We start from the raw sequence: 25,707 nt of genomic DNA, 5'->3' as shown, positions 1-25,707 counted from the left end.
TCTCTTTCCTCCCCTCTTTAAGCTTTTTGAGTTCCTTGGAGCTCACCTGTTTCTTAACTCTCCTGAAACCCTTTCTTCTTAGCACCTTTCTCATTTCTTCCACGAGGTCCTTTCGCAGGGCCTGGGGTTGGCGGCGGAGGGAACCACTTTTCACACCTCGGTCACACTCTGGGTCAGGCCTTGTTCGGGGCGGGACGGGGGGGGGGGTCCTCTGTTTTTCTCATCTAATCAGAACATCAGAGTTCTGCTTGGAAAGTGGTACCCCATGCCCACTCATTCATTCTCTAAGGCTCTTCTGAGAATGGGTGGGGGCGAGGAGGCAAAATGACAACTCCGGGTTTGTAAGAGTGAAAGATACACATTTAAAGGGAAAACAGTAATAGAGACAGAGGTAACCTGTGGGACCCAGTCCACATTTTTTCCTGTTAGAGACAAATCTCAGCTTGAAGGTCCATGGTCCCTGTGAACCCAGCCTCCTGATCCTAATGCCTATGTGATGGCTTCATTCATCTTCCTTTTCATCTTTTTCCATTTTTTCAGAATTTTCTGTCATTTCCGTTTCTCTCATTTCTCCCGATTCTGTTTTCCCCAGTGCTTCTGACTCTCTTCCGCCAGTTTCTGAAAGTTTCTTCTCTAGTCCTTCAGATTCCCTTGTGCTTGATTCTTCTGAGAGGTTTTGGTCCAGTTCTGAAGGCCTCCTATAAATTTCTCTTGTTTCCCCTCTGTTCACTTCTGTTAGTTTCCTGCCTGCTTCTCCAGCCTGTCCCTCGGCAGCGTCTCCTGGACCTTTCCCCATCACATCTGGTTCTTTTCTCCTTGAGGGGCTGGCTTTTTCTACTTCTCCTCTCTGCCTACGGTCTTCTGGTCCACTAGCTGTGATTCCCAGGGTGTCCTTAGACAAGTCACTTTCGGTCTCTTTCTCACTCTCCATTTGCTCCCGCTCCCACTGTTTCATCACCTTCTCAGGTTCATCTCTCACTCTCCTCATCATTTCCTTCTCCTTCTCCATCACTGCAAGACTATCCAACATAGTGGCATCTTCTGGAAAACAAGAGAAAGGAGGGGAGAAAGGTAAAAGTTTGTCCATCTCCAGACCTCGGGGAACCTCAGCCTGTGGGGGCCTGTGCTTCTGAGAGACAGCACCCCTTTCCAAAATGAGAAAAAGGATCATCATTTACTGAGCACCAGCTCTGTTCCTGCATCATGTGAGTGGCACAGATTATACCAACTGGTCATCATAAAATTGCATAGTGTTACTGATTTGAGTTTGTAGGCAAGAGACCTGAGATTGATAAAGGGGAAATCACACACGATGGTCACATTGCAAAGAAATAATTGGCAGAGCTGAGATTTGAACCCAGGACAGTGTGCCCCCAGACCACATTCTTTCTTTTTCCCCTATAAGAACTAGCAAGGGTGCTGGGAAAGGACAGAGGCTTCTCCTCCAGCAACCTCATTCTGCACTGCTTTGTCCCTGGGAAGCACATTCATCATTTGCTGGGAAATGCCCTGTAAAAAAATGTGAGCCAACTGTGCAGGAAGTTCCAATGGAGAGCAGTTTTATAGCCCAAGGGATCCTTGCTCCTTGCTTTTACCAGCTACGGAGGAACGTTACCAATCCCCTCCTGAGTCCCCTCCACATTCTGGAAGCCCTGGTTTCTAAGCCGCCTACGGGGGCTCTGGGTTCAGAGTAGGAAAATGCAATGCTGCCATCTGCTGTCCGGAAAGGGAAGTGCCCAACAGGGCCTTCCAGAAGAGCTTTCAGGACACCTTTCCCGCCAAGGAGGGCGGATGCTTGGAGCATCTGCCGCTTCCCTGCTGTGTCCCTTCACATTACTGCTTCTGTGGCTTCTGCGAGCAGCTCCAAGGGTGTGTGGGGGCAGAGGCAGATCTTCTCTGAATGTGGCAGGCACTGGATAATAGGCTGTTATCTGGCTGCTCAGGTGCCCAGAAACCCCATGCGCAGATTCCCGTTGCTGTGCCTGGATCAGAGAGGGTTTTAGCCTTGGTGCCTGGAAGAGGCTCTGTCCTCCCAGGAGCCCAGAGCCCCAGTCCCAGCTCCCCTTTACTGCGATTTGGTTGGAGGGAGGGCCCCATGGAGGGGGAGGACGGAAACAGTGTAGAACCACGGGGAAAGCCTGGGTTCCACAGCCAGGCTGCCTGAGACTGGAAACCACTGTGGGACTTTAACCCCTCTGCCTCTGTGTCCTCATCCATGAAATTGAGCATGTAATACTTACTTCATAGTGCTCTGGGAGGGATCAGATAAGTCAGTACGTACGAAGCTTAGAAGAGTGCCTGGCACGCAGGAAGCACTGAGTGGGGATCAGCTTCTCTTATCACCCCCACCTCTCTGGGGCCCATCCCTGGTCCCTGTCGACTCCCTGCGGCCTTAAGTCCCAGCCACTTCCTCTTCCCTCACTCCTTTCATGGGAGCCAGTCAGACAGCCTAAAGCAAGGTGGGGATCAAAGGCCTCTTTACCCCCTGGAGCCCTCAGGAGAAAGACTGTGATGAGGCTAGAGGGGCCAGCAGGAGCACAGCCCTGCCGCCTCTGCGCCGCAGCTGGCCCTCGGGGCCCCTGCCCCGACCCCTGCACTACCCACTGTTGGCCTCAAAGAGCAGCTGCCCGCAGCGGGGGGGAGTGTGGCTCCGAGTCAGACTGCTGTGTGACCCAGGCAGATCACTCAGGCTCCAGGGCCCCCCAGACGGTACCTACCTCCTAGGTGGTGAGGACTGAGTGAGATCATTCTGTCTGATGCTTAACTCAGTATTTGGCCCCCACAGTGTAAGCTACTGTCACGCTGCCTTCATCTTGGCTCCTGCTCTCTCCTGCCGGAAAATGCCCTCAACCTTCCACCTTGTCCCTGGAAAACGCTTGGGCATCTTTTGGAGCCCAACGTGGAAGACTCTCCCTCCTGGAAGCGTTCCCTACCTCCCCAGGGAACTGGGAGCGCCCCTGCCTCGGCTCTCACAGCAGAGCGTGTCCCCCTGCACAGCAGGATGGGGTGCGGGAGCCCCTTTCCCACGGGGCTGTGGGCTTCTCCAGGGCAGGGGCTGAGCTTTTGTCTCCCCCAAAATCTTACACCTTCCTGGCACCTGGCAAGCACTCAACAAATAGCTGATGAATTGATTGAAGAAATACGGAGTACTGAAGAAATAGGGTAGACACCATGGGTTCTAACCCCAGCCCGAGGTCTCCCTCTCCTGCTCCGGGAAAGGCTGGGGCTGCAGGCGGCACTGAAATCAGAATGCTCAGTGGGCAGTGCCAAGCCCCTGACGGAAGGAGCGGCGGGAAAGCGTGGTGAGGACTGCCGGAAGGAGAGTGGAGGGAGGATGCTGAAGTTCCATCTTCAGGGCTCCAGAACTCACCTTTCTCCTTCTTCTCTTTGAGTATCTCCCTGTAGTTGGTTTTCTTCAGCTCTGCAATGATGCCCTTGTTGGCATCGTCCAAGGCCTGTGGGTGGCAGAGGAGCCAGTGAACTCTCTTAACCCTACAAGATCTGTCCTTTCCCTACCCAAACCCCAACCCCAGAAGGCAGGGCTGTGCAGAACCCTGCCCCCCACCCCCTCTCCTGGCTCCTCTGAAGACTCCTGCCCTGAGGTTAATGGATACTGTGGACTTGGAATTCCCCCATACTAAGTGGCATGAGCGATACCGCGGCTGCAGGCAAATCACACTCATTTCCCTTGAGCTCAGGCATGTTTTGGGGGGTTGCGTCTGTCTATGGATTCCCACCTTTTTACCTAAAGCTTCTCTTGACTTCAGCCAGGGTAAGAGAGAAGGCAAGCCCTGAAGCCCTCAGCCAGGCAGCAAGCCACAGAGGGGACCCAGCAACACACCGTGGGGGGAGAGGGGTGGCTGGGGGCTGGCCTGCCTTCAGAGGGGCTTCCAGAGTATCTGCAGGACCCCCAGGGACCTGGAACTCAGCATCTTGAGGACAACTCTGCCCTCTTTGTCGCAGCCCTCCCTGCGACCTGCCCGGGGTGGAACACCACTAGGCACTCCGGAAACGTCTGCTGGGCCTGGACCACTGGGCCTGGACATTGTTGTGCAGCGTTGGGTCTGCCCCCAATATGCTTTCCCGCCTGGAGGTGCCCATCCAGGGGGTGAAAGTTCAGGGACCTGGTCCCATGAGGAGCCGCTTAGTGCCGTGGGTCCATTTGGCTTGACAGGCACTTCTCTTTGCCTCCTACTTTCAAAACCCTGCCCAACCTGCAAGGTGACCTCCAACCCTCAAGGGGAAAGGCCCAGCCCTGCCTGCCTGCTAGGGCTCTCACTCTGAATCCCCTAGTCCCTGCTGTACACACAGGTCAGGAACAAGGGGACTGTGGGGTTTTGTTTCTTGTTTTTTTCATACATTTATTTATTTGTTTTTGGCTGTGTTGGGTCTTTGTTGCTGTACGCGGGCTTTCTCTAGTTGTGGAGAGCAGGGGCTACTTTTTGTTGCGGTGTGAGGGCTTGTCATTGTGGCGGCTTTTCTTGTTGTGGAGCATGGGCTCTAGGCTCGAGGGCTTCAGTAGTTGTGGCATGTGGGCTCAATAGTTGTGGCTCAAGGGCTCTAGAGCACAGGCTCAGCAGTTGTGGTGCTCGGGCTTAGTTGCTCCGCAGCACGTGGGATCTTCCTGGACCAGGGCTTGAACCCATGTCCCCTGCACTGGCAGGTGGATTCTTAACTTCAGCACCACCAGGGAAGCCCCAGGGGGTTGTGTTTTAACTTCCTGCAGACACCATGCTTCCTGAGGGCCCGGACCACAGTTATCACCTTTGGTGCAGTGATGGGAAGACTCTAGATCTGCGTCGTGTGGTACCTGGCGACCTCACATGGCTATTGTGCCCTTGAAACATGGCTGGTGTGACTGAGGAACTGAACTGTAACTTTTATTTACTTCTAATTCTTTTTACTCTAAATGGCTGCGGTGGCTAGCGGCTGCCTGACCGAGCAGTGCAGGTCTGGGCAAGGGAGTGAGGCAATCACACTGATTTCTTAATGTCTCCTAGTGGGGCTGGCACTTTTCCAACTGCAAGTCCTAAAATCAACTTAGGAGGCCTCAGCCGGCATTAAAGAAAAGGAATGAAAAGAAAAAAGAAAAGAAAATAGAGTAGGAAATATCAATGTACACAGTAAAGGTAAATATGTTGTTTAAAGCTTTCATTTCTATTTTTTGTCTGTTTTTTCAAATAAAAATATGTGTATTGAGGTGAATTCCCTGGCGGTCCAGTGGTTGAGACTCCGAGCTTTCACTGCCCAATGTGCGGGTTCAGTCCCTGGTTGGGGAACTAAGATCCTGCAAGCTGCACCACAAGGCATGGCCCCAAATTAAAAGTTAACAATGTGTATTGGTTGGGTTGCTATACAAACTGACAGCAGTAACAAACATTGGGGACTTCCCTGGTGCGCAGTGGTTAAGAATTCTGCCAATACCGGGGACGTGGGTTCAAGCCCTGGGGCAGGAAGATCCCACATGCCGCAGAGCAACTAAGCCCACGCACCACAACTATTGAGCCTGCGCTCTAAAGCCCTCAAGCCACAACTACTGAAGCCCGAGACCTTAGAGCCCGTGCTCCACAACAAGAGAAGCCACCACAGTGAGAAGCCCCCGCTCACCACAACTAGAGAAAGCCCACGTGCAGCAACAAAGACCCAATGCAAACTAAATAAAAATCAATTCATAAAAATAAAAAAATTTAAAAATTAATTCAAAAACCAAACACACAAAAAGCCAGACAAAAACAACGCTGAAGAGCTACTGCGCTACCTGGAAAGTGCCCCGTGGCTGGGGGGCGATAAACACCTGGGCCTGAGGTCCCCGGGGCCCGCCCCCCGGGCCCGCCCCCCCCTCCCCCCCCCCCCCCAGAGCGGGCCCAGCGGGGAGAGGCTCACACTAATGATGGCCTGCTGCGCCTCGTTGTTGTGGACGAGCTGCGCTCTCTCCAGGGCCTTCTCAAAGGTGCTCACGGCTGACTCGAAGTCTCTCAGCTTCACTGAAGAGCGTGAGGGAGACAGGGAGATTGTGACATTGTGTGTTGCACAGTGAGGCTGCCCTGCAGGTGCCGGGTCCTCGGGAGCAGCACCAGGCCTCGGGCAGAATCACTGCGCCGCCCAGCACCGCCCTCTCCAGACATTCCTGGGCCACCTCACCACTAAGGACCAGAACCGCAGAACCGGAGCCTTGGATTTCAGGTGCAAAGAGCTGGTGAGGGAAGGGGTCTGTGCCCACATCATGTGTCTCCAGGGGGACAACTCCATCCTGCCCCATCTTTAGACTGTTCCAGAAGAGATCCTTTTTTTTTTTTTTTTTAATGTTCACTCAAATTTGTTAACATTGTGGAGACCAAACAGAATCTGGAAGGGCTGCTCATTAGCGCCCACACGGGTACAATCTGAACCCAGAGAGGAGGCAGCTCTGCCAAGCTCACTCGCCCAGCCGGTCAGTGCTGGGCCAGGGATGATGGCCTATGGACTGACCGACTGCCCTTGAAAAGAGCTTAGTTTCAGGAAGGAAGGAGGAAAGTGCTGGAAACCCACACACACTTTCTTTACACACCACTGCTTCCTCTTATAACTGAGTACCCCAAGATCCACCCCCTCCCACAACGGCTGTGGGATCCCTGGGGAAAGAAGGGCTTTGCGTCCATAAGGCAACTGCAAAAGGCAATTATATTTGAAAAGTGATTCTGATATAGTTCTGAAAGTCTGTGGAGTTACAGTGAATGAGGTCAATCAACTTTTTTTTTTTTTTTGCAAATACACATTTGAAAAGAAGGAAAATCACAGTAATCCCTCATAGACCACCCTGAATAAATGTCGACATTCTGACACTGCAGGTCAGAACAGGAGTTGTAACACTTACTCAAGGGAGTGAAGCATTAAAGACCATTCTTTTTGTTTTTAACTGAATCCATAACCTGAAGTTATCTTCATTCTGGGAGCCCTTTTCCTCTTCTTTTCCCCTCTCTGTGCATCCACAAGTCCACAGATTTATATCTACATTTCTGTTGAGCCATAAATCGGCTTTTCTAAGGACTGTAATTGTTTCTCATCAGTGTTAGAAACACTTATGGGAAGCTGATGAGAGGGCAGGAAGGAAGAACTTGCTATATGCTAGTTCCTGTTCTAAGTGCTTACACGCTTAGGTGTTACCTTATTTCTTCACACCAACCCTATAGGTACATACTATAATTATCCCTATTTGCCAAGGACGAAATTGAGGCACAGAGTGGCATGTGCCAGGAGGGCCCAGAGCCCAAGATCTGCCCACTCGGCGGTGCCACCTCTACAACCCAGGGGCTCTAGGATACTGCATTTGATCGGGTTTTTCTACCCTAGAGGGGGGCAACTGACACTGCCAGTGAGTGGCCTGCAACTCCAGAGGCTCTCAGGGGCCAATGAGACCTCAAGAGGGGCAGGAATTCCCTGGTGGTCCAGTGGTTAGTACTGGGCACTTTCATGGCCAAGGTGCGGGTTCAATCCCTGGTCAGGGAACTAAGATCCTGCAAGCCATGCGGTGCAGCCAAAAAAGAGAAAAGAAAAAAGTCCTCATAGGAACGGGAAAGAGTTCTAGGAAAAGCCACAGTGATCATGTGTTCCCCAGTTTTGAGTTTTCAAGTGGTTTTCTGTATGTTTTTAGGAAAGAATCTACGATGCGTAATGAGGCCCACGAGGCCCTGTGGATCTGGCCCCTTACCAGCCTCCTCCCTCCAGACTTTCCTGGGCCCCAGGAGCTTGACCCTGACCTCCTTCAGTTTCTTAAATCAGCCAAACTCCTGCCCACCTCCCTAAATGAGGTTCCTTTGGCTGAAAAGTTCTGTCTTCAGGTCTTGGAACAGCTGGTGCCTTTGCATTCTTAATGTTTCTGCTTAAAAGTTACACCTCAGACATGCGCGCAGGAAATAGCTATCAGTTTTGCTCCCACTGTATGCCCAGCTTTGGTGCCTAGAAGGTACGGGGCAAGCATGTGTGATGTGAACAAGTGAACGAGCGGTGAGAGCAGCTGCCACGCTTCCTCCCTCTGTGGGGTCAGCTGTGTGCCCGGGGCAGGGCCGCTCAGCACAGCAATTACCAGCACCAGCCCCACTGCTTACTTACTACTGTAACCTATTTTTTTTTACCTTTGTATTATGAACTATTTCAAATATACAGAAAAGTCAAAGGAATAGTATCATGAACCCCTATTACTCATCACCCAGCTTCGAGTATCATATGATGTCACTTATATGTGGAATCTTAAAAAATGGTATATACGAACTTATTTACAAAACAGATACAGACTCACAGACTTAGAAAACAAACTTAGCAAAGGGGAAAGGTGGGGTGGTGGATAAAGTAGGATAAGTTAGACGGTTGAGATTAACATATACATACTACTATACACGAGGAGGAGTCAAAAATTTATCTGCACTCTGACTGCAGAATTTACTTTAACTTTTAAAAAAGACAAATACATCATTTTTCAACATAAGCTCCTTGCTTTTCAATACACTTTGTCCACCTATCAACACACTTCCGTATTCCCTCATTAAAAAATGTCTTAGGCTGAGCTGCGAGCCACAAATGCACTGCTGTCTTCACTTCTTCATCAGAAGTGAATCTTTGTCCTCATGCGGCTGCTTTCAGGGAATCAAACAGGTGAAAGTCTGATGGAGCAGGATCAGGACTATAGGGAGGATGCTTTAACACCTCAAAACAAAGTCATCCACAACAGACTTAGGTTTCAAAAAGTCTGTGCGAGATGGGTACCGAAACAATTCACAGAAGAGCATAAACAGAAGTGTTTGGATATCTGCAAACAAAATTTGAACCAATGCTCTAAGGAAGGTGAAAGTTTCTTAAAGAGAATCATTACTGGTGACAAGACATGGATTCATCACTACGAGCCTGAGAGTAAATGGCAGAGTATGGAATGGAAACATCCTCAATCTCTAAGAAAAAGTTCAAACGTCAACCATCAGCTGGAAAGTTGATGCTTACAGTTGTCTGGGATTCTCAAGGGCCAGTATCGGAACATTATCAGGAAAAAGGTTCAACAATCAATAGTGCTCGTTACAGTGAGATGCCTATTGAAGAGCTGAAGCCTAAACTTTGGATCAAATGCGGAGGACTGCTATCCAAGGGTGTTGTGACCTTGCATGACAATGCACATCCACACACTTCTGCCCTCACTGTCGACACTCTGCAAAAACTTCATTTTGAGGTGTTAAAGCATCCTCCCTATAGTCCTGATCGTGCTCCATCGGACTTTCACCTGTCTGTCCCCTATTGACAGATGGACAAAGTGTATTGAAAAGCGAGGAGATTATGTCAAAAAATGATGTATTTGTCTTTTCTAAAAGTTAATTAAAATAAATTCTACAGCCAGATTGTGGATAATTTTTGACTCACCCTCGTATAAAATAGATTATCAACAAGGACCTACTGCACGGCACAGGAAACTCTACTCAATGCTCCGTAATAACCTATATGGGAAAAAAAATCTGAAAAAAGAACAGACCTATGTATACATACAACTAAATCACTTTGCTGTACACCTGAAACTAACACAACATTGTAATTCAACTACGCTCCAATATAAAATAAAAATGTTTTTAAATTACCAAAATATTGCCAGTCTTGTTTCATCTGTTCATCCTCACCCCTGCCCCTTTCTGTTTTTTAACAACCTTATTGAGATGTAATTCACTTAGTATAAAATGCACCCATTTGTAAGTATACAGTTCAATGATTTTTAGTAAATTTATAGACTTGTGCAATGATCACCACAACCCAGTTTTAGAACACTTCCATCACCCTAAAAAGTTCCCTCACGTGACCTGGGGCAATCTGCCAACCCACTCAGAGTCTCCATCTCCCCACCTATAAGACAAAGACAATAACGCCTCCATCACTGGCTTGCATGGTGATTAAATGCAAGAATGCACATGTAAAGGCCACAGAGGCAAGAGGAGTGAAGCTGTTTTGATGACAACATGACCCTGTCCTGGTCTGCAGCTGAGTCCCTCAAGGGCAGGGCAGCTCTCCGGGGCCCCCCAAGCCCTAACTGAGCTTAAAGTAGGTATCACACACGTTGGTCAAAATGCAGGGGTTTATCCCCACTCTCAGAATCAGAATTCGTCTGATACACTGGGATGCTAAGTTCAGCCCATAGGAGTCCCGGCTGTCATATGAGAAAAGTAGGGTGGTCCTCGCAGGGCCCATACCTTGTGCCTGTGCCACCAGAACACTGGCGTTCAGCTGCCACTCGATGTCCCCTTCTTCCTCGGCGCACTGCTGGGACTTCTCACCGTAATTTTGGGCCTGCCAGGCCTGGTCCAGCTCTAAGTAGCAGTGGCCAATCTCGTGGAACAGCCAGGTCTTCTCCAGGGTGGTTTTGGCTAGAGGGATCTTCTCCTCCCACCTGGGGACACAAAGAACCAGGTCCGCTTCTTCCGCTCAGGCCCTGCGTCGGCCATAGGAGGCGGGGCTTCCTACCGGTGGCAGAAGGAAAACTGTCCTCCAACTACCAGTCCTTTTAGATACAGGGATGGGGTAACGAGCATTAACATATTTTTAAACCACCAAAGCTATTTTGGTACATCTATGGGATTGGCTTTGATACAACAGTTGAAAATAATGTTTGTAAAACAGCATTTGCAATAACATAATAAAGTTTAAGAATATTAGTAAGCACATACAAGAGAAAATCAACACAGAAAAAAGATTGGAATGAAAAAACAAAATATCAATAACACTAAGAGTAGGATTAGAATTAGTGCTTGTCTTTGGGTGGTGGGCCTGAAGATTTTCTCTTTTACTTTTCTATATTTTCCAAACTAATATTTTAACATTAAGCACATTTGCTATAAAATGTTTTATTATAAAAAGATACAAATAGGTAGGTGAAAGCTCATATGCCTCTGTCTTTTGGCACATTGCCACCAGGGGCCATTTGGGAAACCAAATGACGTGGAACAGAAGGCTCTGGTAAACAAGTCTACTCCAGTCAAGCAAGGAAGGCCTGGAGGACAACTTCTCTCTGTGCGGTCAGGCCCACCCCCAAGTCTCCCTGGGGCTGAGCCATCCCACTGGAGCAGGTCACCAGCCCCAGGACTAGACACAAAAGTCCAGCGCTTAACCCCTCTGGAGAGCTCAACCTCCAGTCCCAGTGACCCCACGTGACTGCACAGAGTCACACAATAACCTCGGAAGAGCTCCCAGAACTTAGTGATCCACCTGGTCCTGAACTTGCCCAGAGGTAAGGATCACCTGGAGTACTTGTTAAAATCAGATTCCTGAGCTCCAACCCAGACCCGCAGAATGAAAATTTCCAGGGGAGAGGCCCAGTAGTTCACAGGCCTCACAAGTGCCCCCGGTGACTCTTGTCCCTGGGAAATGTGGAGAAAATGCTGATTCTATTCTATTAATTAACTAACGTGACGAGCCCCAGGTTTACTAAGTGGCTTGCCCCGGTCGCTTAGCACAGCCAGGAGCCCAGCTCGGGTCTTCCGATGCCTCTTTGCCTGACATCCTGCCCCAGGCTGGGAGTCCACTTGGAGGGTGGGATGTCCTGGCCCCAGAGTGGCGAGGGGTCAGTTCTGGGTCACTCACGTGTCAATGGCTTGCTGGAATTTCCCAACTCTGGCAAAGACCCTGCCAATGTTGTCCAGGGCCCTGGACTTGGCATCAGGAAGATCACTGTGGGGAAGAAGCAAGACAGGGCCATTCTAGGCACTGTGGAAACTGGAAAGAAGGCAAAGACAGACCAGCTGGAGGGACGATGCCCAGGCTGGCAAGGCTGCAGTACCCAGGCCCTCTCATGCCCCGTGGCCGGGAAAGGACATTGTTGGGACCTTTCTGGAGGGCAATCAGGCAAGAGCTTGCAAAGATATCCTTTTGTTTTAGCATCTCCCCTTCTACCTCCAGAGGATAATGTGACAAGAACACTCATTAAAGTGCTACTTGTAATAATAAACAGTGGAAACGATCTAAACACAATCAGTGCAAATTTGTGTGCGAGAAAAGCCCCTGGTATATTAAGTTAAAAAGTCAGATTATGGGAGCATATACAACACCCGTTGCCCCATTTGTGTTGAAAGTGAACGTGCAGGCCTGAAGCAGGAAGCTGTGCTCCGTGAGCCCAGGAATGCAATAAATGCAGCTCTAGAAGCTGGAAAAGACGTGGAAACATTCTCCCCAGAGCCTCTGGAGGGAGTGTGGCCCTACCAAACTTTGACTGTGGCCAGTGAAACTGACTCCAGACATCTAACCCCCAGAACTATAAAAGAATAAATGTGTTGTTTTAAACCACCAAAAAAATAAGTAAAGCAGTAAAAAGTGGACATTTTTAAAAGAAACAGAGACTGTAAGTATAACTATTAACAACGATTACCCAAGGGAAATGAGAGTATGAAGGAAACTTCTAGTTTATCCACATTATTCACATTTTTTTCCAGTGTTCATGTGTCATCACAAAAAAGATGAAGGCGTTTCCATAAAGAGGGGTGGGGAAGGGATGGAGTGGGAGGTTGGCATCAGCAGAATCAAACTACTATATATAGGATAAACAAGAAGGTCCTACTGTAGAGCACAGGGAACTATATTCAATATCCTGTGATAAACCATAACGGAAAACAATATGAAAAAGGATGTGTATATGTGTATAACTGAGTCACTTTGCTGAACAGCAGAAATTAACACAACATTGTAAATGAACTATACTTCAATAAAAAAGTTTACACCTTAAAAAAAGATATTTCCATAAAGAAAAAGCAAATGCTCCCCCCTACCCTGGTTCTTTACCATTACCATATGAACATTCTGACCTCTCTGTTAAAAAATACCTCCTTCCCAGGGCTTCCCTGGTGGCGCAGTGGTTGGGAATCCACCTGCCAATGCAGGGGACACAGCTTCGATCCCTGGTCTGGGAAGATCCTACATGCCTTGGAGCAACTAAGCCTGTGTGCCACAACTACTGAAGGCCTCGCACCTAGAGCCCGTGCTCCTCAACAAGAGAAACCACCACAATGAGAAGCCCGCGCATCACAACGAAGAGTAGCCCTGCTCCTACAACTACAGAAAGCCCACACGCAACAACGAAGACCCAATGCAGCCAAGAAATAAAATAAACTTTTAAAAAAAGAAAGAAAAAAAAAAAGTTCCAGTGGATACTACTGATCTAGAAAGAACTTTAAAAAAAGTAAAAAAATAAAAAATACCTCCTTTCCAACAAATAAACCAAGAAAAGCCCTCCCCCAACTGCAGCCCCCTCCCCCAGCATCCCCCTCACTCCCTCCCTTCCCAGGCAAGCTCCCCCTCTTCCCTTCGCCCCTCAGCCCCTGTCCCCAGTGGCAGACTTCCTTGTCTTCCGGGAAGTTCTGCTGTGACTCACTCTCCCCACCGGGCCTGCCTTCTAAAAAGCAAATCTGACCAAGCCATCCCTCTACCCACAGACATACCCACATATGTCTACAGAGTCTCGGTGGAGCTCTGTGTGTGCTGGCAAAAGGGAGCAGCCTCAGTGTCTGCCCACAGAGATGCAGTGACCTACGTACGTATTGTGGGTGCTGAAATACCTTTCTATGAAGCCATTCAAAGAATGAGACATTCGTTTCTAAGACGCAGTCTTTTCTTAAAAACCACAGACTCCAAAACATATAAACAGTTCATGCGGCTCAATATCAAAAAAACAAACAATCCAATCAAAAACTGAGCAGAAGACTTAAATAGGCATTTCTCCAAAGAAGACATACGGATGGCCAAGAGGCACATGAAAAGCTGCTCCACATCACTAATTATTAGAGGAATGCAAATTAAAACTACAATGAGGTACCACCTCACACCAGTTAGAATGGGCATCATCAGAAAATCTATAAACAACAAATGCTGGAGAGGGTGTAGAGAAAAGGGAACCCTCTTGCACTGTTGGTGGGAATGTAAATTGATACAGCCACCATGGAGAACAGTATGAGAGTTCCTTAAAAAACTAAAAATAGGATTACCGTATGACCCAGCAATCCCACTACTGGGCATATACCCAGAGAACACCATAATTCAAAAAGACTCATGCACCCCAGTGTTCATTACAGCACTATTTACAACAGCCAGGTCATGGAAGCAACCTAAATCAACAGATGAATGGATAAAAAAAGATGTGGTACATATATACAATGGAATATTACTCAGCCATAAAAAGGAATGAAATTGGGACATTTGTAGAGACATGGATGGACCTAGAGACTGTCATACAGAGTGAAGCGAGTCAAAAAGAGAAAAACAAATATCGTATGTTAACACATATATGTGGAATATAGAAAAATGGTACAAATCAACCGGTTTGCAAGGCAGAAATAGAGACACAGATGTAGAAAACAAACATATGGACACCAAGTGGGGAAAGCAGGGAGGCTTGGGAGAGAATGAATTGGGAGAATAGGATTGCCATATATACATTACTAATAAGAAAAAACATACCAAACTGTAAAAAAAACAAAAAAAAAAACAAAAAAAAACCAAGCAAACAAAAGCAGACAAATAAACACCAAGCAAACTATTCTTTAATAATTTGGTGAGGTCTTCAAGACAAACATATTTGGTTCTATCCGTAAAAGGTGGCCATATGCTCCCTTCCTCCTTCCCACACTCTTCATGTGCTTACTTACTAATGCATTACTTAATAAGACATTGACCAACCAAAGTGACTTAATCCTAATAAAATATGCCTTTCAAATAACCATCAAAAAAAAAAAGACACGCACCCCAATGTTCATTATAGCACTATTTACAATAGCCAGGTCATGGAAGCAACCTAAATGTCCATCAACAGATGAATGGATGAAGAAGATGTGGCACATATATACAATGGAATATTACTCAGCCATAAAAAGGAATGAAATTGGGACATTTGAAGAGACATGGATGGACCTAGAGACTGTCATACAGAGTGAAGTAAGTCAGAAAGAGAAAAACAAATATCGTATATTAACGCATATGTGTGGAATATAGAAAAATGGTACAGACCAACTGGTTTGCAAAGCAGAAATACAGACACAGATGTAGAGAACAAACATATAGATGCCAAGGGGGAAGCAGGGGAGAGAGGGTTGGGGTGGGATGAATTGGGAGATTGGGATTGCCATATATGCATTACTAATAAGAAAAAAATATCAAACTGTACACTTTATTTTTATTTTTTTTTTTTTTTGGCACACGGGCTTAGTTGCTCCGTGGCATGTGGGATCTTCCTGGAGCTGGGATCGAACCTGTGACCTCTGCATTGTCAGGCGGATTCTTAACCACTGCGCCACCTAGGAAGCCCCTGTACACTTTAAATATATGCAATTTATTGTATGTCAATTATACCTCAATAAAAGTTCTTAAAAAACAAAAACAAACGAACCACAGAAATGAGTCACTTCTGTTTTAAAAATCCTATGTATGTGTACACGTACATAAATATGTAGGTAAATACATTGAAAAGGGGCCAGGAGGACACCTCTCAACATGGCCCTAGGGAAGTGAGGGGGGTGCAGTGTTGGGTGGGGGAAGATGTTTGAGTTCTGCTCTCAGCACCACACAGTTCTGGGTCAAGTACAACGTCGTGGACTGGTGTGAAAACAAACCCCTCAACAGCCTTCACTACTTCCCTCCTCAGCGTGCCCGCACCCCCCCGCCCCGCCCTGGGTCCCGCCACTCCCCATTGGTCCTGGCCCCCTGCCCACCACACTACCTGCAATTCCCCAAATCCTCCACCCCTGCCCCGTCCCTCTGCCTCGGGAGCCGCCCCCTTGTCCCATCTCCCCGTCCTCTCTGAGGCCCCCTCAGCTCCTCTCTCTTTGGCTCCTCGGCCATGTTTGCTGCTCTGACGTCGGCCTCCCCTTCCAGAGTGGGTGCTCTTTTCCGGTGTGAATAAATAAGTTGAAATACGTTAACATATTCATAACAATAATGTGTACTGTTATCTTTAACACTAATGGGACTGAGAAAGCACGCAATCAAATCACCCAAAGAGTAATCAGAGAGAGAAACGAGGGCTGGGGTCACTGAAGAAGCTACTCAGACAAGTCAGGATTTGGGCTGCGCATGGAAGGACTTTGGAGGTAGGGGCAGGGCTGATCTGACTGAGGAAGCACTGGGGCACACAGGTTAAGACTCACAGGTAAGACTGGGGGCCTGTTTGCAGATTTTGAAAAGGAACTAACATTGTTTAAGGAACACCTCTGTTTGCTTAATTAGCCACTCAACACACATTCATTACAAGCCCATTATGTGGCAGGTGCTGGGAAGATAAAGGGAATAGAAAAGTCCAAGGTCTATCAGGGCAGAGAAGAAATGTGTGGCGTGTAGAAAGGGAGCACGGAGGAGGGCTGCGAAGGCACTCTGGGGTGCACGGAGGACTCTCCCCAAGAAGAAAACACTTTTTTACAATATGAAGGATAGGGAGGAGGAGCTGATGAAGAAAGGGCTGGCAAAAGAGAAGGCTGAGCAGTAGCAGACCCGAGAGGTGCTGGCCAGGGCCCAGGATGCCCAAGGGCCCAGAGAGAGCCGGGTCAACAGAGGTCAGGACAAATCAGGTCAGAAAGGGCGGTCTGAGCTGAGCAGAACCGGGCACTGGAACTGTCTCCCAACCACCGGATTTGTTTTGCACAGAAGGGCCAGCTGGGCAGCAGGAAACCCAGGTCAGAGGAAATGGGCAAGAAGTGAAGAAGGTCTGGACTGAGCTGTGGGAGGGAAAGAGAGAAGGGAAGGTTCTCTTGATGGGAGGAGGAGGCGTGGACAGGGCATGGCGGGCTGGCGTGAGCGGTGAGGGGAAGGAGGTATCTGGGAAGCCATCTGGGCTCCTTCCTTGGGACTGAGTGGCCACCACTGCCATCCTCATGGATAGGGAGCCCTGAAGCAAGCGATGTGGAGGGAAGATGAGGGATACCACTCTAGACATGTTAAATCTGGGGCTCCTGTGGGACATCCAAGTGGAAATGCCCTGGACTGTGTTGGAAACGCAGGTCTGGAGCCTGGAAGAGAGGCAAGAAGAAAAGATTCATATGTCTTTAGGGCATGGAAGAAAGGTGGAACCAAGGTACTGTATATACTTATTTAATCCTCAAAATCCCTGTGAGTCAGTATTATTACGCCTTCATTAGAGATGAGCAAACAGATGGCGGGCAACTGAATCAAATCCACACCACTTCTGGGCTTCCCTGGTGGGGCAGTCGTTAAGAATCCGCCTGCCAATGCAGGGGACATAGGTTCAAGCCCTGGTCCAGGAAGATCCCACATGCTGCGGAGCAGCTAAGCCTGTGCGCCACAACTACTGAGCCTGCACTCTAGAGCCTGCGAGCCACAACTACTGAAGCCTGCGCACCTAGAGCCCATGCTCGGCAACAAGAGAAGCCACCGCACTGAGAAGCCTGTGCACCACAATGAAGAGTAGCCCCTGCTTGCCACAACTAGAGAAAGCCCGCGTGCAGCAACGAAGACTCAATGCAGGAAAAAAAGAAAAAATCCACACCGCATCTAAGTGCCAAAGGCAGGAATCAAAGTCAGGTCTGTCTCCAAAGTTGGTTGTTGTTTGCTTGTTTTCTACTCCTGGGATGGCCAAATGTGCGAGACTCCTGCTCAGCATGGTGGAGGCAGGAGAGAAATGGAAAGGCAGCTGGTAGGGCTCAGGTGAGCGAGGAGGAGAGCGCAGGAGGTAGGCGGGTTCAGGAAATCCAGTCTGACCCAAAGAGTGGACTGACATTGGAGGGCTGTGCAGAAGTAGGTTTAGAGAGGGCCCTGAGTGCCAAGTGAAGGCCTTTGGTTTTAACTTGCAGGCAGTGAGGGGCCGAGGTCTGTTTGTCAGCAGGGGAAGGAGAGTGGACAGGTAAAAAGCAGTGTGTCTCTAGAGGTGATGTGTGGGGGCAGCTGGAGGCAGGGAGAGGCGAAGGCTGACCTGAGAGGAAATGGGAGGATGGGAGGGACTTCCCTGGTGGTCCAGTGGGTAAGACTCTGCCCTCACAATGCAGGGGCCCGGGTTCGATCTCTGCTCAGGGAACTAGCTCCCACATGCTGCAATTAAGACCCAGCACAGCCAAAATAAAAAAATAAATTTTAAAAAAAGAAGAAAGAAAAGAAAAAAATGGGAGGATGGGACACTGAGAGGGGGTCAGAATTGTGGGGTGAGTAGAACCAGGCAAGAGAAAGTTGCGAATGACTCCAGAGGTTAGAACCAGGGTGCCCAGAAATTGATGGCACCTCTGAGAGGGGCCATGAAGTCTCAAGAAAGGCTGGTTCCTGTGAGAGTTGATGTTATAGTAGTCATCACGGATACACAGTGCTATTCTGCGATCTTTACGTGACCTTCTGCTTGTCCTCTTCCCTTCCACCCTTTGGGAAGGGGCTACTGTTATGCCCATTTGACAGAGGAGACACAGGCTGAGAGAGGTTAGTTAAGTACCTTGCCTGAGGCCCCGCAGCTGGGAGGTACGACTCCGAAGCCCAGACTCTTGGCCAGCACCATGGTTTCTGAGGCCCTGCTCGACTCAACCCCTGGCCGCTTGGTCCAGCCTCCTCCCGGCCTTCAGCTCCCTCCTGCCTCCCTCTGGGCCCTCCCACAGGCCAAATGTGTCCCCAACGCCCAGTCAAGTCCTCCTGGAATACACTTCCCATAACGCTGGATCCTGTGCTTTTCCCTCCGATACTCATCACAGTTGCGATTTATTAGCTATGTCACTTTTTGTTTTATATCTGCAGGGAATTGAGCCTTGTGTCTGGTCACTGTGTGTCCCCAATGCTAGCAACATCTGGCATGTTTTAGAGTTGATGAATGCTTGTTGAGATGATACAAAAATAAAAATATCTCTAAGAGCCAAACCACTGGGAGCTTTCTGGAGTTTGGGGCCTCTACCTCCTCTCTGTGACAAAAAAGCTGACAGTCTACGTGTGCCCCTGTCCAGGGCAGGTGGCTCCTCCCTCCAGGGGAATCCACCTCAGGCACGCAGAGCAGAAAGTGGGAGCTCAGCCACCAGCAGCCCTGGCAAAAGGCCAAGATGTGGCCCCCACCCCAGGCCTCAGCTGGCCCACGGGCCTTGGCCACTTGGCCTTCCAAGCCCTTGCCAGGCACTCACTATTCCTTGGCGATCTCCAGGTCCTTCCTGTGGCTCTGCAGGGCTGCTACCATCTGCCCCAGCTCGATCTGCGCATTCCCTATGCAGCTGTACAAGTTCCCCACCAGTTCATCCTTGTTGGGCACCTCTTCTTTGTTCCACTCCAGCACCTTCTTCAGCACTTTCTCAGCCTTCTGAAGGCTGCCTTCAGCACTGCCGCTGGTCAGCACTGGGAAGGGAGAGAGGTGACCTGGAGGGGGGAGCAGCCTCCCCGGCTGACAGGAGAGCCCACTTCCCCCTCAGATTCCATCCACAGGCCAGAGAAGCCAGGGGCTCCGGTTGCCATGGGATGTCATCCCCCACCCTTCTGAAAACACCACCCACACACGTCGATGTCCTCCAAGCTCTTGAGTATGTAGCGGGCCGTCTGCGAGGGACGGCGTTTGCGGTCCCGCAGCCACTTCTCTTGCATCAGTTTCCGGTCCCGCTCCCTGGCATAGATGGGCTTCTGCTGCCTCCAGAAGTCACTGCGTGTGTCCAGGTAGTTGATGCCTGTGATGATGAGGTCCTCCACGGTCAGGCCATGCTTGATGGTGCCTTTGATCAGGTCTGTGGGGCAAAGGTGTGGGGAGAAACCAACCTGAACAGGCGTCTAAGGGAGTCACCTCCTCTCAGCTAAGGGTCTCCCTGTGGGGACCTCTACCTGGAATCGTGGGACAGTAATGAAAGCCAGAGCACAAGGGTGGGAGAGTGGGTCTATCGCGGTCCAGTTGGGGCAGCAGTCTCCTCTTTCAGGCACTTCCATGGTACAGGGCTAGGGCACAGGCCCCTTATGGCAAGACATGATGAGCCAGCAGACGCGGCAACTGGTGGACAGTTTTCTGAAAAGCCCCCAGCCCTTGGGGCTCCCTTATTTCAAGTTGTGTCCTCAGAGAAGATGGAGTAGAAATGAATAACCTGGTCCAGGCTGCCAGTGCCAAGCGAGTCCCCAGGTGCCAAGTGGGCCAGTGCAAGCTGGGAGCTGGAAGGCATGCCTGACCTCTGCCTGCCTGCCTGAGCAGAGGTAGTGGCTGGGAGCAAAGCTGAAAGGACAATTGGGTAATGTTCGGGCCACCTTCTCCCTCCATGGAAACTCCTCTGCAGGGAGGGAAGCATCCAGGCCTGTTCTGGAGGAGATATGCCAGCAGTGAAGCTGCCCCTGAGACACAACCTGCAGGGAATCCGGCAGAGGACCTTGGGAAGTCAGTTTTGGAGAAAAAGGATTGGATTCAAGGGTGATCCCTGCTCAGGCTCAACAGCTAATGGCAACACTCCCATACCCCATGTTTATATGAGACATTCCTTTCCAGGCTCCATCCTATTTCCTGTGCCTGCCAGGATGGTGTGATGGGAAGAGTGCTGAACTGGAGGTTAGGAGGCCGGGGCTCTGCCATCAACTCCATCATTAACTTGCTTGTCACCTCGGACAAGTTACTCCCCATTCAGGGTGTCTCTTTCCTTACTGATAAAAGGAGGGATTAGACCAGATAAGTTCCACGGTCCTAGGATTTCCCCCTCTAGCACCTCCGAGCTGGATTCCTTTGCCCTCTGTACAGACTAAAGGCTCAAGCAATGCCCGTTCCGGGACTACAGGGGTAAGGAAACCCAAATCTCTGGCATTCCCTCCCAGGGTACCATAGCACTTAAGAGCACTGGTTCTGGGCCTCCCTGGTGGCGCAGTGGTTAAGAATCCACCTGCCACTGCAGGGGACAAGGGTTCGAGCCCTGGTCCGGGAAGATCCCACATGCCGCAGAGCAACTAAGCCCATGCGCCACAACTACTGAGCCTGCGCTCTAGAGCCCGCAAGTCACAACTACTGCGCCCACGTGCCTAGAACCCGTGCTCCACAATAAAAGAAGCAACTGCAATGAGAAGCCAGCATGCCACAATGAAGAGTAGCCCCCACTAGCCACAATTAGAAAAAGCCCACACATAGCAACAAAGACCCAACGCAGCCAAAAAAATAAATAAATAAAATTAAAAAAAAAAAAGAGAGAGAGCGCACTGGTTCTGAAACTGGACTTCTTGGATTCAAATCTGAGAGCTGTATCACTGAATTACTTAACCTCTCTACACCTCAGTTTCCTCATCTGTAAAATGAGAACGGTAGCAAAACCAGAGGAATTTGTCCAGGGGTATGTGTCGGCAAATGTCCTTTGACAGGCTCTGCCTCTGGCTCATACGTTAAGCACCCACCCCCGATCTCCTTTGCCCCGAGTTCCCTGTTGCAAACAAAGCATCTGAAACCTTCATCCAACAGGAGCTTCTCCAGATACTCCTTGTCCACATAGAGCTCGCCCAGGAGCTGTCGGATGATCTTTTCACTCTTGAACGAACCCTTCCTCTTGGACTCTCTCTTGGGGTGCTGTACAAGGTGTCTCACAGGATGAGGCTTCTGCTGGGTTTGCATACTCTGGGAAGATGGAGCAACATTCAACAGAGCCTCAGAAGAGAGCCCGGAGCGCCCAGCCGAGGCCCCCAGAGCCTGTGATCCCAGATCCCTCCTCCAAGACCTCTGTGGGCTGAGAACCATGGAGTGTGTCTGGTCTGGGATCAGCTACACTCCCACGACCCCTCAGGAGCTCGGGCAGAACCCCATGACTGCCCATGCTGGCCAGGAGCTCACTGCTCCCAGGCACGAGGGCCACTAAGACTTGTGCTGCAGGAGATGTGTGGCCTCTGCCCTCTGAGGGAGGTGGCATCAGAGCCAGGGCCCTTACCTCAGCCTGCTTGCTTACAAAGGACAGGTCCCCTTTGTTCTCCAGCTTAACAGAAGAGGGACCTGCAAGGACAGAAGCTGGGGCTCAGGTCGGCTGGACCCCCAGGCACAACCTGTCACATATTTTATGTGGAAATGGTTGCCTTTGGCAGGAGGAAGGTGGAGGTGGGCTGGCAGGAAGATGGTTCAACACTATGCTAGGAGCCAGGCAGCCCCCACTAGCCCAAGGCCATGGCAGCCAGATTCCCAAACAAAGGCAGGCCCTGGGCACCAGGGGCACTCTCCATTTCCACACTCTGCTGCCCACAGTGACAAGCTCCCCACCCCATCCCCTACCCCCACTAAGCTGATAGGCAGAGCCAATCCTTGGTGCGTATGTGGTAAGGGAGGAAACCAGAGACTGGGGAAGACTGGGCTCGGGACCTCATTCTACCCTATGACACCAGTCCCAAAAGAGACCTTCTCATCTGACTTGGGGTGAGTGAAATGGTGCCTCTCATCTGGCTTTGAAGAGAACCAGACGCTGCAGTCCTCCGTACCATGGTCCTCCTAGCGGACAGTTCCTAATCCTCAAGCAAATCATGAGCCGCCAAACCCAAGCTCGGGACCCCCTGTGGTCCTCCTGGTGGTGGCTGCTCACCCCGTGTACCTCAGGCCTTCCTCCAAACCTAAGGATTCCAAGAGTCTCCTGGATAAAGGCGCAGGCCCCATGGTCACTCACTTCCCACTGAGTTGTTAATGGCTTCCTGGGCTTTCTGAATTCCAACTCTGAATTCTCGATCAGGCCTCAGCTTGTAGCCTCGATGATAGAACACCAAGGCAAATTCGAAGTCTCCCATGGTGTACAGGGTCTCGGCCTTTTGTAAAAGCCCCTGAAATGAGAGGAAGTCAAGTCAAGGAGAACAGACAGGGCCGTCTAGGACTCAGGTGTGGTGGAACAGAAGGGTCCCTGGGTTGAGGATAAACGTTGGGATACAGGGGCAGAGAGCTAGGCAAGGAACCTCTGGAGGAAAATGGCAATAAACTCCAGGCAGTCTGGCTGGCTCTTCAACCACTACTAAGCAGAGGCTGCTGCAGGCAGTGGCAGGGATGAAAGCAAGATGAGTCCTCCCATCCATACGGTCACCTTGCAGAAAGTCGGGTCACCCTGGAGTGAAGCCTCCGCATCTGCCAGGGATTTCTCCAGCTCTCCCATCTTGAGGAAGCACTTGGAGCGGGCAACCAAGCAGTTCTTATCTCCATTCTGAAGGTGAAGAGCCTGAGGAAGGAACCACTGAGATCAACAGGCACTAGGCAGGGTGAGGTAAGAAGCTGGACGGGACACAGCAGCCCAAACCCTCCTGCCAGAGTTTCAAGGGGACTCCACAGGCCAGCAAACAGGTCTTCGGCTCTTTTCAGACAAAAGCAGCACCACATTGGTCTCTGCTCAGTCAACTACATGATCTGCACGTGGCTCATCCTGCACAGGGTCAAACCACAAGCTACTGTGGAAACCACTGGTTGAGATGTGAATGTACTACCCTGTGGATATACTGAATTTCCCCAGGTGTCTGGGATTCCTCCAGTCCACTCTGAATCCTAGGGTATTTGGTGCATAACAAGTTCAACCATGGTGGCTCAGTAGTTAAGAATCTGCCTGTCAATGCAGGGGACACGGGTTTGATCCCTGGTCCAGGAAGATCCCACATGCCGCGGAGCAACTAAGCCCATGCGCCACAACTACTGAGCCTGCGCTCTAGAGCCCCCAACCCACAACTACTGATTCTGTGCGCCACAACTACTGAAGCCCGAGTGCCCTAGAGCCCGTGCTCTACAACAAGAGAAGCCACCGCAACGAAAAGCCTGCACACTGCAATGAAGAGTCACCCCTGCTTGCCACAACGAGAGAAAGACTGCGCATAGCAACAAAGACCCAATGCAGCCCTAAATAAATAAATAAATAAATAATTCAACCATGAATCTGAAATGGCTGCACAACAGATTCAAAATACTACCGAAGGCTAATCATTCTGAAGGCTAACAAAATGGATTTTAGGACAACCCTCTCTTTTTATGTAGCTTATTGAGAATGAATCACTATCTCCAGGGATTAAGATGAAAATGCCAAGAAAACAGAAACTATGATTTTGTCCCTAAAGTGGGAGCATAACATTTCCCCCTACTCCCCATCCTTTCTTCTCCTGTTTGAGATCATTACCATAGTCTGCAGTGTACTGTCCTTCCTGAGGCATCAGACTCTGTACCCCTGCACCACCTGAGACCTTCCTACTTTTCCAGGAAGAGGAAGTAGCTACTTTCTTTCCTAAAAAAGGTCACTTCTCACCCAAAACTTTACACCCTTGGGTTGTTCTTTTCTTTCCACCTGAGCTTCTCCAGGATGAAACAGGATCCAGAAAGGGGAGAGTGGGTGGGGGCCGCACTTCTGAACTTAATTGTTGGCCCATCTGATCAATTATTGCTGGTTTTAGGATGCGGTTGGTGATCAAAAGGGACAAAAGACTCTAGGTAGCAGTTAAGAAGTTTGATTTTAGAGGGTCTTGCAACTGGTTGGAAGGCTATCCTACCACCCCATTTGCAACAAGTGGGCTATTTGTTGTAAAAGAAACAGTCATAAAAACATCCAATAGCTTATTTGGGATAGGGTACAGCAGTGCATGGTGGTGAGCACCTCAGCACTTAAGTCTGAGCGCCTGGGTTTGAATCCTTCCTCTGCCACTCGCTAGTTCAGTGATCTTGGGCATGTTTTTTTGTTTTTTTTTTAATTTATTTATTTTTTTGGGGGGGTACACCAAGTTCAATCATCTGTTTTTATACACATATTCCCATATTCCCTCCCTCCCTCAACTTCCCCCCACCCTCCCTCGAGTCCCCCCCACCCTCCCCGTCCCAGTCCTCTAAGGCATCTTCCATCCTCGAGTTGGACTCCCTTTGTTATACAACAACTTCCCACTGGCTATCTATTTTACAGTTGGTAGTATATATATGTCTGTGCTACTCTCTTGCTTCGTCGCAGCTTCCCCTTCACCCCCCGCCTCCCCCAAACCTCGAGTTCTCCAGTCCATTCTCTGCATCTGCGTCCTTGTTCTTGTCTTGTCACTGAGTTCATCAGTACCATTTTTAGATTCCGTATATGTGAGTTAGCATACAATATTTGTCTTTCTCTTTCTGACTTACTTCACTCTGTGATCTTGGGCGTGTTACTCAACTTCTATATCAGCTTCCTTGTCTACAAAATGGAATAATAACAGCACCTCCGCCATAAGCTTACCGCTTAGTATGCCTGGTATCCTAAAATAGCACTCAATCCCCTTAGGATCCGGTGGGGCAATTTATATTACAGTAAAGTTTTATGAGATTAGTTATTTACTGACCGACCACCTTCCATAAGCAACCGTGTGTTGTGCCAGAGACTTCACTTCTGCAAGCAGCCTCCCAGCCAATCTCCCGGCCAGTTACGGGAAACTGAGGAAGGCCAATCACGAATCATTTGAGAAAAAAGTAGGAGACGAAGTCTGTTAACGCAGAGACTGGTTATTAAGAACCACGCAAAACGCAAGTGGGAATTGGTAGAAAACGGCCAAACAGGGGCTTATCTGTGACAGCAGTGCATCAATCACTAACAATGGAATAATGGAAACAACGGGGTGGTCCAGGCATCATCAGGACCTCATGACGGGTGGCTGATGGGTTCAGAGTGCGACTCACGTTGCTGAAGCTATGCGCTGCTTTAGCGAACTCCCCACACAAATACAGCCGCTCGCCCTCCGCCATGTAAGAGGGAAAAGTGCTTCGCAAGCCTTCAGTTTCTGGGTCCGCCATGATGACGGGATTCGGAGACGCTGAAGCCGACAAAGGGAGAAAAAGAAGCCTGAGAACCTCGGTCTGGTTGTGGA

General features: G+C 49.6%; 1 protein-coding gene across 3 annotated transcripts; it reads right to left on the bottom strand.

Moving 5' to 3' along the window:
* Nucleotides 1-338: 338 nt before the first annotated feature.
* On the bottom strand, nucleotides 339-25,707 carry ODAD4 (outer dynein arm docking complex subunit 4). 3 transcript variants are annotated; one of them, XM_057717246.1, is made up of 13 exons: nucleotides 25,520-25,575; nucleotides 25,186-25,276; nucleotides 22,941-23,072; nucleotides 22,536-22,686; nucleotides 21,816-21,877; nucleotides 21,343-21,508; nucleotides 19,440-19,664; nucleotides 19,077-19,284; nucleotides 11,584-11,670; nucleotides 10,197-10,393; nucleotides 5,884-5,984; nucleotides 3,371-3,455; nucleotides 339-1,041 (listed from the first exon to the last, which is right to left on the bottom strand). In XM_057717246.1, the coding sequence occupies exons 3-13, from the start codon at nucleotides 23,007-23,009 to the stop codon at nucleotides 503-505; spliced, it is 1,890 nt and encodes a 629-aa protein (XP_057573229.1). In that variant the 5' UTR covers nucleotides 23,010-23,072; nucleotides 25,186-25,276; nucleotides 25,520-25,575; the 3' UTR covers nucleotides 339-502. The 3 variants fall into 3 exon arrangements, with proteins under 3 accessions (XP_057573229.1, XP_057573228.1, XP_057573230.1); XM_057717245.1 differs by lacking the exon at nucleotides 25,186-25,276 and having other exon boundaries at nucleotides 25,520-25,707; XM_057717247.1 differs by lacking the exons at nucleotides 22,941-23,072; nucleotides 25,186-25,276; nucleotides 25,520-25,575 and adding an exon at nucleotides 22,791-22,815.

Source organism: Hippopotamus amphibius, chromosome 17 (assembly GCF_030028045.1).
Source record: "Hippopotamus amphibius kiboko isolate mHipAmp2 chromosome 17, mHipAmp2.hap2, whole genome shotgun sequence".
Taxonomy (NCBI): Eukaryota; Metazoa; Chordata; class Mammalia; order Artiodactyla; family Hippopotamidae; genus Hippopotamus; species Hippopotamus amphibius.
The sequence above is the reverse complement of the archived record's forward strand: the minus strand, read 5'-3'. Positions and strand labels throughout refer to the sequence as shown.